The following is a 12851-nucleotide window of genomic DNA, read 5'->3' as shown; positions in this document are numbered from 1 at the left end:
CAACAACAGCAGTCAGCATACTGCATTACTGTACTAAAAACAAACGTGGGCTTCTGGGCCACATGGAGAAAAACAACCAGTATGAGTTTGAGAATTTTTGACAGAGGAAAGGTTAATCTGGAGTGGAAAAAGCCCGTGTAATCAAACATTCACCTGTGTTATCTAAACAGCAGCTTAAAACAAGTGGGAGACCCTCCCTCCTGGGAGTGGGGCCTCATTAGAGTAAGAATGCGCTAATAAAACTTCTGGGTTGGGACATGAGGTTTTACTGATGTCAACGGCAGCCTCCACAACACTTGTCAGAAGAGATTTTCGTTGGATTTGTTGTTGTCCAGACAGGGGTGCCCAGGAACAGGGGCACATTTTGGTTTGGCTGTCAAGACAATCCAGTGAATAAAGCAACTCAGCCAAAGGACACAGCGATGGAAAAGGACGGCAGCAGACCCAACTGGGATAATCCCAAGCAATTCATATTTGCATGCATATCATACGCAGTCGGATTAGGAAACGTGTGGCGTTTTCCATACCTCTGTCAAATGCATGGTGGAGGTAAGGAACAGCATTTTCCACTCCTTTCACTGACATCCATAGCTGGTACTCTGATACTGGCTGTATGCTATTTTGCGCCCAGTACATCTTACTTGTGTAGCTAAACAAGCATTTTTAGTCAGTATATAGGTCAGTATGGGATAAAAAACTGAATACAATGTTGTTTCACTGACCATGCTGGTTGACTTTGGAATAAGCACTTTCTCTACACCATGCACTCTGGTTGCCCTAGCTGTGAAGAATAAGCAGGTATTTATCCACTCAAACAAATTCAGATTTGGATCCATGGGGTAGATAGAAAGACCATATCAGTCATTTCCACATGGAAGAATATTGATTTCAGTATACAAGATCCAATCTGTCGTTGCAATAGTTGTGTATTCTTTTTTACGCACAGCAATTTCTAAATGGATATAATAACATCTACTCTTGTCAGTTTGGTCATGAAGCGATTGTCAGTGGGTTATTATTTAGTCTTATCTAACCATGTCCCATAACCAAGTCATTTCCAAAACACAATTTAAAGTCAGGCTATTCTGATAACTCAAAATCTATTTGTGGTGTACCTTGCTTGTGGCTTTACACCCCAGGAACCCCATCCAGATAACATGTCCAAGCTCAAGTTATATACATCTTTTTTTTTTTGGTTTCACAAACAAAAAGATACAATATATCACACATACATACACATCAGTGTCTGATGTGTATGTATGTATATGATATATTCTCTGCACCATTGCTCTTTATCACCTTTTACTTTAACTGTATAAGGTAATCCTTGTGTATATATGTGAAGATTGTTGTTTTGTAGTGTTGTTATATGTTAAGTACACTGAGAGAGCCATGAAACAAGAGTCACATTCCATGTTTGTGCAAACCTACATGGCCGGTAAACAAGATTGTGATTGTGATGTGTGTGCTCTTCATGTTGTATTCTCTGTAACCATGAGAATACAAAACCTGAAAGGAATTTTGAAACTGTGTTTGATTGTCTTGTGAGACATGTATATATATTTTTCTGTCCTTGCACCCTTAGGTGGGTTCTTGATCCCATATCTCATCATGCTGGTTCTGGAGGGTGTGCCATTATTTTATATGGAGCTCGCCATTGGCCAGAAAATGCGTCTCGGTAGCATTGGGGCATGGACTGCTATCAGCCCTTACCTGGGAGGAGTGGGTGAGTGCTCACCAAAGGGAGCATACATTTTATGTGCGACTGCATACAGTTACAGATAAAATGGTCTTTATATATATATATATAGACCCCTATTTGGTACATTTTGGAATGTAAAATACATCTTCAGGTTTGCTTTATACTAAATGTATAAAGCAAGAAAGAATAAAATTATGTTGATATTTTGAAGGATAATGTAAAGAAATATGCTGCCAGTCTAGCTTTAGGTTGCTGCTAGGTCTTCCAGCAAGACAATGACCCAAAGTATACATCCAAGTTGGTCCAAAATTTGAAGGACACCAAAATCAAAGCCCTGGAGTGGCCCTCTCAGAGCCCAGATCTCAATCCTATTGAGAATCTGTGGCGGGAGCTCAAGGTTAATGTCCATGCTCGAAAACCACACAATTTAGATGAGCTGGAACAATTTGCAATGGAAGAATGGGCTAAGATCCCTCAAGAGACATGTGCCATAGACATATGGTAGTTAGGAACTACCATAAGAGGTTGTTGTCAGTTGTGAGTCAGAAAGGTTACACTATTGACTATTAATTGTCAGAGGGCTAATAATTTTGGCCTTGTCATTTTTGTTTCTTGTTTCAATTCAGCGCATCAGTAAAATATCTTAATCAAACTTAGTGGAGATTTTGTCTTTGTTCTTTTGGAAGCAATTAAACGATAAACACTTTGGTTATGGTCATTTCCATGGAAAAGTTAAGGGTTTTCTTTGATTTCATAAAGGGGGCTAATAAATTTGACCTTAATTGTGTATGTATGTCGATATGTATGTGGCCTTTTTTTCCCCCCGGAAACCGTCAATGGTGCTGATAAAAGTGCTCAACAAATGAGGAGCGGAATATTAAGATAGATGTAGGAAAAAGAAAAGTTAATACATAGCAGTACAAGCCTGTTTCATGCGTCGCGCACTCATCAGCTGCCAACTCTTACTGGGGACTCATCCCAACCGGGGTTTGAACTCCTGATCTATGTGTGTTTTGTGTGCGTGTGTGTACACACACACACACACACACACACACACACACACACACACACACACACACACACACACACACACACACACACACACACACACACACACACACACACACACACACACACACTACTTTTTGCTGCTCCATTTCCATTTCTTCCTGTCCTCTGCATCTTCCTCTGTCACGCAAGCCACCTGCCTCTCTCACCACATCCATTAACCTCCTCTTTGGTCTTCCTCTTTTCCTCTCCCCTGGCAGCTCCATATTCAGTATCCTTCTCCCAATATACCCGGCATCTCTCCTCCACACATGTCCAAGCCATCTCAATCTTGCCTCTCTTGCTTTGTCTTCAAACCGTACAATCTGAGCTGTCCCTGTAATATATTTATTCCTAATCCTGTCCTTCTTCATCACTCCCAATGTACATCTTAGCATATGTATTCCATCTTGCTCCTACTGACTTTCTTTCCTCTCCTCTCTAGTGCATACCTCCACCTCTCCAGGCTTTCCTCAACCTGCACCCTACTCTTACTATAGATCACACTGTCATCCGCAAACATCACATTCATGGAGAGTCCTGCCTGATCTCATCCATCAACCTGTTCATCACCATTGCAAACAAGTAAGGGCTCGGAGCCTATCCTTGATGTAATCCCACCTCCAACTTGAACCCATCTGTCATTCCAACCGCACACCTCACCACTGTCACACTTCCCTCATAACCCTAACCCTTTTTTGGGTGGTGTGTGTCTTCCTCAAGCTCGGGTCCTCTACCAGAGGCCTGGGAGTTTGAGGGTTCTGCGCAGTAACTTAGCTGTTCCTAGGACCGCACTCTTCTGGACAGAAGACTTTACATGTTGCTCCTGGAATCTGCTGGAGCCACTCTCCCAGTTTGGGGGCCACAGCCCCTAGTGCTCCTCTTACACTGGGACTACTGTGGATTTCACCTTCCACATCCAATCTAGTTCTTCCCTCAGCCCTTGGTATTTCTCTAGCTTCTCATGCTCTTTCTTCCTGATGTTGCCGTTGCTCAGGATTGCTACATCGATCACTACTGCTGTCTTTTGTTGTTTGTCGACAACCACAATATCTGGTTGGCTAGCCAGCTGGAACTTGAAGTCCCACAGGATCTTAGCTTTGCCATTCTCAACCACCTTTGACAGTATCTCCCATTTGGACTTGAGGACTTCCAGTCTGTATTCAGTACAGATATTTCTATACACTATCCAACCACTTGGTTATGCCTTTCATTGCACGTTTTCCCAGTTAGCATTTTACACCCTGCCACTAAGTGCTGGACAGTCTCAGGGGCATCTTCGCACAACCTGCATCTTGGGTCTTTCTGGTGTGGTGTACCCCTGGCTCAATCAATCTGCTCCTGAGTGCTTGTTCTTTTGCTGCTATGATCACAGCTTCTGTGCTGTCCTTCAGTGCAGCCTTTTCTAGCCACTGCAAGGATTATATACACATATATATACACACACACACACACACACATCATTATATCAATATTATATTCATAATGAAATGAAATGAAATATATATATATATATATATATATATATATATATATATATATATATATATATATATACTACCGTTCAAAAGTTTGGGATCACCCAAACAATTTTGTGTTTTCCATGAAAAGTCACACTTATTCACCACCATATGTTGTGAAATGAATAGAAAATAGAGTCAAGACATTGACAAGGTTAGAAATAATGATTTGTATTTGAAATAAGATTTTTTTTACATCAAACTTTGCTTTCGTCAAAGAATCCTCCATTTGCAGCAATTACAGCATTGCAGACCTTTGGCATTCTAGCTGTTAATTTGTTGAGGTAATCTGGAGAAATTGCACCCCACGCTTCCAGAAGCAGCTCCCACAAGTTGGATTGGTTGGATGGGCACTTCTTTGAGCAGATTGAGTTTCTGGAACATCACATTTGTGGGGTCAATTAAACGCTCAAAATGGCCAGAAAAAGAGAACTTTCATCTGAAACTCGACAGTCTATTCTTGTTCTTAGAAATGAAGGCTATTCCATGCGAGAAATTGCTAAGAAATTGAAGATTTCCTACACCGGTGTGTACTACTCCCTTCAGAGGACAGCACAAACAGGCTCTAACCAGAGTAGAAAAAGAAGTGGGAGGCCGCGTTGCACAACTGAGCAAGAAGATAAGTACATTAGAGTCTCTAGTTTGAGAAACAGATGCCTCACAGGTCCCCAACTGGCATCTTCATTAAATAGTACCTGTTAGAGCCTGTTTGTGCTGTCCTCTGAAGGGAGTAGTACACACCGGTGTAGGAAATCTTCAATTTCTTAGCAATTTCTCGCATGGAATAGCCTTCATTTCTAAGAACAAGAATAGACTGTCGAGTTTCAGATGAAAGTTCTCTTTTTCTGGCCATTTTGAGCATTTAATTGACCCCACAAATGTGATGCTCCAGAAACTCAATCTGCTCAAAGAAGTGCCCATCCAACCAATCCAACTTGTGGGAGCTGCTTCTGGAAGTGTGGGGTGCAATTTCTCCAGATTACCTCAACAAATTAACAGCTAGAATGCCAAAGGTCTGCAATGCTGTAATTGCTGCAAATGGAGGATTCTTTGACGAAAGCAAAGTTTGATGTAAAAAAAATCTTATTTCAAATACAAATCATTATTTCTAACCTTGTCAATGTCTTGACTCTATTTTCTATTCATTTCACAACATATGGTGGTGAATAAGTGTGACTTTTCATGGAAAACACGAAATTGTTTGGGTGATCCCAAACTTTTGAATGGTAGTATATATATATATATATATATATATATATAAATCTTTATGAGACAGTACAAGCCTGTTTCATGCCATAAGCAATCATCAGCTGTCAATAAAGCTAATCGGGAAAGGACATACCATTTACTGCCTTGTCATGCACATCACGTGCACAATGTCCAATGGGGAAGGAAGAGGTGCGACATTCAAAAACACGTGATCACTAACGGTCCAATGGGGGGGGGGGTATTTGTCTATTGGCATGTTTATTTATAATTACAAAATATGTGCTTATAGCTATGTCTGCAACTGCTGGCCAATTCATTCCTGTTATTCAATGTGGACATGTCTGGTTTGCAAATGATAAAATATTTTTCAGTTAGACATAGATTGCACATTTTACTACTGGTTGAATATGCTTTGTTCTTTGAGAGGATATTCCGGGTGGTATATATATATACTACCCAGTACACAATGTTGTCATCTTGAGTTGTGTAGCATTGAATGCATTTGAACTGTTGGGGAATTGTTAGTTAAATGGTTCTTGATCTTGGAATGGCTGATATACTATTAGCATGGTGTGCATGTCTTGAAAATAATGTAAATATCATATTGTGGGCAATGTAGAGGTAATGCGCAGTGGTTTAAATGCTTACCAACAAAAAGAACCTCAACTCCGACTGGATGTCAGATACTTTAGATTTCCCGTGGACTCTTGGTAAAACACCCGATTTAACTTGGATTCTTGCATTACTGGTTAAAGGTATTGATGGATGAATAATATGTAATACATGAAATGAGAAAATAAGAGTATCTCTTGATCTGTTCAATGATCCTCTTGTTTCAGGTTTAGCTAGTGTTGTGACTTCCCTGTATCTGTGTCTTTATTACAATGTCATCAATGCCTGGAGTTTCTGGTACCTCTTCAATTCATTTCAAGTGAGTCCAAAACTGAAATGCTACTGTAACTTTTTAATAGCAGATGTATATTAATGCTGGACCTACACCAGGACATTTATTGTCCCGTTTGAATATAACACTGTATAATCATCCCTGGCTTGATTCCTTCACCTCCCATCCTAGCCTGTCCTGCCGTGGGCACATTGCCCTCTCAACAGCAACGAGACAGGGCCTTTGGAGGAGTGCGAACATGCAACGCCCACTCAGTTCTTCTTCTATAGGCAAACCCTGAACATCTCTTCTTCCATTGATGAGACTGGAGGCATACACACAGGGCAGATACTCTGCCTTCTTCTGGCCTGGATACTTGTCTACCTGTTTATCATTCGAGGACTCAAGTCCACAGGAAAGGTTAGACCTCTTATCACAGAAAAGTGAATCAGTTCATCTGGACACAATGTTTAGTGGGAGAAACGTTTCATCACTCATCTGAGTGACCTCGTCAGTCTCAACTGACTGTAGGTATCCCCACCCTTATAAACAATACAGTGGCATAACGACGGAAACCAACGATCAGTTTCATATGCAAATTGCCGTGAGCATTAACTAGAGTTTCAATGGCCATGTGTACTATTTACAGAGGATTGGGGAATAGTTGCAATCACAGCATTGTAAAATGGTGACAGATGTACTCTTAGCCCCCCCCCCCCCCCCCCGCGGTTCAGCGATGGTCGTTCCCTCTTCACATAGATGGCCTCTTTGACTTCCCGTTTGGTTACCCATTGTTCCTCAATCCTCTGTGAATAGTACACATGGCCACTGAAACTCTAGTTCAGAGGTGGCTAACCATGTGCCATGGAGAGCCATGTGTATGCAGGTTTCGTTCCAGCTGGACTCCACACCAGGTGATTTCACTGATTAGCAATCCTTCAACCATCCATCCATCCATTATCCAAACCGCTTATCCTGCTCTCAGGGTCGTGGGAATGCTGGAGCCTATCCCAGCAGTCATTGGGCGGGAGGCAGGGATACATCCTGGACAGGCCACCAGGCCATCACCCTTCAACCAAAGAGGAAGAATGTATCAGTGAAATCACTTGGTGTGGAGTCGGGTTGGAATGAAAACCTGCATACAAATGGCTCTCCATGGCACACGGTTAGCCATCGCTGCTCTAGTTAATGTTCATGGCAATTTGAATATGAAACCGATCTTTTGTTTCAGTGGCCGTTATGCCACTGTATTGTTTATAAGGGTGGGGATACCTGCAGTCAGTTGAAACTGAAGAGGTTACTCAAATGAGTGATGAAATGTTTCTCTCACTAAACGTTGTGTCCAGATGAACTGATTCAACTTTCTGTGATTTGCTTACCTGGATTATTGAGCATGCATGAAGATGTTAGCCCTCTTAGTTAAATAGCGACCCACTGTCTGTAGCTCAGGTAACAAATGTCATATATTTGTAAAGAGACAAATACTTCTCATCTAACATGGATGGTCTGGTTGATTAGTGGTATTCTTTTGAAAATCAAAACTGAGATGAGAAATAGAACATTAACTTATCAGGTGTTAGATGAAAGAGATCATTGTCCCTCAAGTTGAAAATGCAAATTATAACATACTGTCTAGATTGGAGAATTTGAGGTCAATTGTCCCCTAATAAAATGACAGCTGTTTTTTTTTCCAAGACTGTCATTAAACTATTAACCTCCAACTTCATAAAAGGTCTGCAGTTTTGTCTTGCACAATATGAGGGTGTTACATTTTTTTAAATATGTTAGGATAGAATGAGTGGAACTTTTACAGTACTTTGGCCCACTTCATTACATAATCACAAAGCAGCCGCTGCTGAGGGGAAGGTCCAGGATTCTAACAAGACAAACAAGGTGCAGGGATAAGACATTCTTAAGTCAGCTCATCAGATCAAAGATGAGTATTGTAACATAAATGGATATTATCAAGTCATTCTTACTATAATTTTATGTTCACAATAAATATATTCCCTTTCACAACATATTGGCATTTTTCAAGGCAGTCTGTATTTTGAAACCAGGAATAATGTGCTAGAACAAAGGCTAGAAATGAGCAAAGACCTGAACCTTGAATGTCCTGTGTGTGGCTTCATCTCTAGGTGGTGTATTTCACAGCCACATTTCCCTATGTGGTACTTATTATTTACCTGATCCGAGGTGTTACCCTTCCTGGGGCCTTCAACGGCATCATATACATGTTCACACCCAAGGTAGGCTTGTGGCTTTTGTGTTTGTGGTTTGTAAATAGGATACAGGGATATAAAGGAGCTAATTACCAAGTGCTACCATCTGTACAGCACAATTCTGTTGTTTAATCAGTGCCACTGATAATTTTGTATTCATATGTTGGCCTAGCCCTATAACACTGTTTTCATGCACAACATGACATGTCTAGTGCTCAGACTTTTACCTCATTGTCAGACAAAACTACAGTATTATTATAATCAAACAAACAAATTGACTTTTACATTACTGTTGAAAAATGCAAATGAGATTAGACGTAATTTGGAAATTGTGCTCTGAGCCTATGAAAATAAGGAAATTTTGTGGCTATTCTTGCATTTTATTTTTGTGTTTGTGTGTCTTTCATGGTCTGTCTTCAGATGGATCAGCTTGCAAACCCTACTACATGGATCAATGCTGCGACCCAGATATTTTTATCCCTTGGCCTGGGCTTTGGATCTCTCATAGCTTTTGCCAGCTACAACCAGTACAATAACAACTTTGAGCAACAGGCCATTGTTGTGTCTGCCATCAATAGTGGAACCTCGATTTTTGCCAGTATCGTAACATTTGCCATCTATGGCTTCAAGGCTACCTTCAACTATGAAAGCTGTCTAGAGAGGTGACTTCTTCAGTTTTGTTCACTGTTAAGATCTGCACTGCTGCACTGCTCCACTGCTGAGTCTCTCTGCAGCTGCACGATACAATTTCCCGGATAGACTTTTCTTTGAGGGATTAGTAATGTTAATCTTTTCTTGCTCTATTAAAGATCAACATCTATGAAAATTATAAAGTGTAGAAAACTTGAAACTTATGTAAAACAATTATAACTTCTCAAAACAAATTTTTGAAGTGCTTAGGTAAAACTAAAAGAAAAAAGACAAATGCGAACATTAAACAAAAACTATCATCTTGACTGAAAAAAAACAGTAAACATAATATGTAAGCAGTAAAAAGCAAAAGAGCTCAAAGAAACTGTGGAAAAACCATTTATTATATTAAGTAATTAATTAACTCCTAAAATCAAAAATAACAATCTCAGGTTTAGCTTTTTCAGGATGACAGTGGATGAGCATTGTTTGCATGGATAAGATTTACATACAAATTCAGCTGTGTGTCACCACAGTGATTTTGGTAATTGCATTGGTTTTTAATCACTTCAAGTTCCTTTTGAAATTAAACAGCACAAGGGATAATTTGGAAATTATCAAAAAGAGCATGTGTTCCATATGTAAATCTTTGGGATTGTAGCCTTACAGGGGCTCCACAGTCTAGCTGAGGAGGATACTGAATTATCCAAATCAACTGAGATCTTTCATCTGAGACATAAATTACAACTGCATTACTGCGTATTCAAACATATCTATGAGAAAAACAGGATGATGGGATCAAGTGTGTGGAAAGTAGTACCAAGAGCAAGTAGAATTATGTTACCATGTCTACTAGCATCTCCAGCCATCAGATCAGTCAGTCACACTTGGAGTCTAGAAGATCATTTGCAGCACTAAGTCTCCAGCCATCAATCAGTCAATCACATCTAAGTGTGATTGATATATATACACTAAATGAAAGAAGATCATTTGCAGCACTAAGCACGTTTTCTCTGTGCTATATTTAGCATGTCAATTAATTTGGCTTTTTTTTTTAAATCAAATATTTACAGATGGAAATGACAGGTTGAAGATTGTGGACAAATACTGGACAAATGTACATTTGCTATATATATATATATATATATATATATATATATATATATATATATATATATATATATATATATATATATATACACTCACTGGCCACTTTATTAGGTACACCTTGCTAGTACCGGGTTGGACCCCCTTTTGCCTTCAGAACTGCCTTAATCCTTCGTGGCATAGATTCAACAAGGTACTGGAAACATTCCTCAGAGAGTTTGGTCCGTATTGACATGATAGCATCACGCAGTTGCTGCAGATTTGTCGGCTGCACATCCATGATGCGAATCTCCCGGTCCACCACATCCCAAAGGTGCTCTATTGGATTGCTTTGCTTTCATGTTGTTGACGCCAAATTCTGACCCTACCATCTGAATGTCGCAGCAGAAATCGAGACTCATCAGACCAGGCAACGTTTTTCCAATCTTCTATTGTCCAATTTTGGTGAGCCTGTGCGAATTGTAGCCTCAGTTTCCTGTTCTTAGCTGACAGGAGTGGCACCCGGTGTGGTCTTCTGCTGCTGTAGCCCATCTGCCTCAAGGTTCGACGTGTTGTGCGTTCAGAGATGCTCTTCTGCATACCTCGGTTGTAATGAGTGGTTATTTGAGTTACTGTTGCCTTTCTATCAGCTCGAACCAGTCTGGCCATTCTCCTCTGACCTCTGGCATCAACAAGGCTTTTCGCCCACAGAACTGCCGCTCACTGGAGATTTTCTCTTTTTCGGACCATTCTCTGTAAACCCTAGAGATGGTTGTGCGTGAAAATCCCGGTAGATCAGCAGTTTCTGAAATGCTCAGACCAGCCCGTCTGGCACCAACAACCATGCCACGTTCAAAGTCACTTAAATCACCTTTCTTCCCCATTCTGATGCTCGGTTTGAACTGCAGCAGATCGTCTTGACCATGTCTACATGCCTAAATGCATTGAGTTGCTGCCATGTGATTGGCTGATTAGAATTTTGCGTTAACGAGCAGTTGGACAGGTGTGCCTAATAAAGTGGCCCGTGAGTGTATATATATATATATATATAGGGAGCTAATGAGTGCGCAACGCACAAAACAAGCTTGTACTGCTATGTATGTATATATATATATATATATATATATATATATATATATATATATATATATATATATATATATATCATCCAGTGATTCAAGTAAATTCTTTCATGGACAGTACAAGCCTGTTTCGTGCCATAAGCAATCATCAGCTGTCAATAAAGCTACACGGGGAAGAACATAACATATTAACAACAAATATAACAAATTAAGAAATCTATCAACAAATTGTACAAATTAAGAAATCTATCAACAAATTGAACAAATTAAGAAATCAATATGCAAAATATTCTCAAAAATAACAATTGAAGCAAACAAAAAACAAATTGACCGTCTGGACATCTCAATGGAACTTAGAAACGGCCCATACAAGCTGTACATTAAACCCAACAACACGCTGCAGTTTATCCATAGAGAAAGCAACCACCCAGCCTCCATCTAGAAGAACATCACAGAAAGCATTAATAGAAGACTCTCAAAATGATCATCTAATGAATCCATATTCAATGAAGCCACACCTCCATACCAAGAAGCATTATAAAAGAGCAGCTACAATTTTAAGCTCAAGTACAACCCACCATTAAGTAGTTATTTGAACTCTTGGATAAGTGCGGACCACCAACTGAGGAAGATGGTCGATAAGAACACCATCAAAATTAGTTACAGCTGCATGCCTAACATTCAACAAATAATATCGTCCTACAACACAAAAATCATGAACAAATCAAAGACACCATCACAAACGGACACCCCCAACTGCAACTGCCATGTGAACGACTCATGCCCCCTCGTATGCAACCGTCAATGACCAAATATAACAGCTTAAAGAAACATTAATTATTCAACCACCTGGAAAATCCTCTCAAAGAACAAAGCATACTCAACCAGTAGTAAAATATGCAATCTATGTCTCACTGAAAAATATTTTATCATTTGCAAACCAGAAATGTCGACATTGAATAACAGGAATAAATTGACCAGCAGTTGCAGACATAGATACATATGAGCACCTATTTTGCAATTATAAATAAATCATGCCAATAGCCAAATACCCCCCCCATTGGACTGTTAGTGATCATGTATTTTTGAATTTTTTGAATGTCGCGCCTCTCCGTTCCCCATTTGACATTGTGCACATGATGTGCATGACGAGGCAATAAATAGTAGGTCCTTTCCCAAGTAGCTTTATTGACAGCTGATGATTGCTTTTAGCATGAAACAGGCTTGTACCGTCTCGTAAAGAATTTACTTGACAAACTGGGTTATTTTGCTCCTTATTTGTTGAGCACTTTCCCTACCATTGAGTGTTTCTTTTAACAAAGTTATAGATATACTAGGTTATTTCCAGCAGCTTTGATGTTAGCAGGTCTATACATGAAAAGACACAAAGGGCACAACTAAGTATAGCACAAACATAAATGTCTTCAAAGCCAGAGACTAAGTCAAAGTTCAATAGTCCACACTTTGTGA

At 39.8% G+C, this 12851-nt stretch overlaps 1 protein-coding gene across 1 annotated transcript in view; it reads left to right on the top strand.

The window, feature by feature from the left end:
• Nucleotides 1–416: 416 nt before the first annotated feature.
• The window catches only part of LOC130118339 (sodium- and chloride-dependent transporter XTRP3-like), a 53778-nt gene continuing 41343 nt past the window's right edge, over nucleotides 417–12851 (top strand). The window contains exons 1-6 of the mRNA XM_056286757.1: nucleotides 417–549; nucleotides 1586–1726; nucleotides 6318–6409; nucleotides 6554–6781; nucleotides 8500–8610; nucleotides 9004–9245. Of these exons, the coding sequence (XP_056142732.1) occupies nucleotides 423–549; nucleotides 1586–1726; nucleotides 6318–6409; nucleotides 6554–6781; nucleotides 8500–8610; nucleotides 9004–9245 (941 nt within the window). The 5' untranslated portion in view covers nucleotides 417–422. The remainder of the gene's footprint in view (nucleotides 550–1585; nucleotides 1727–6317; nucleotides 6410–6553; nucleotides 6782–8499; nucleotides 8611–9003; nucleotides 9246–12851) is intronic.

This window comes from Lampris incognitus, chromosome 9 (genome assembly GCF_029633865.1).
Source record: "Lampris incognitus isolate fLamInc1 chromosome 9, fLamInc1.hap2, whole genome shotgun sequence".
Classification (NCBI taxonomy): Eukaryota; Metazoa; Chordata; class Actinopteri; order Lampriformes; family Lampridae; genus Lampris; species Lampris incognitus.
Note: the sequence above shows the minus strand (reverse complement) of the source record. Positions and strands in the feature narration are given on the sequence as shown.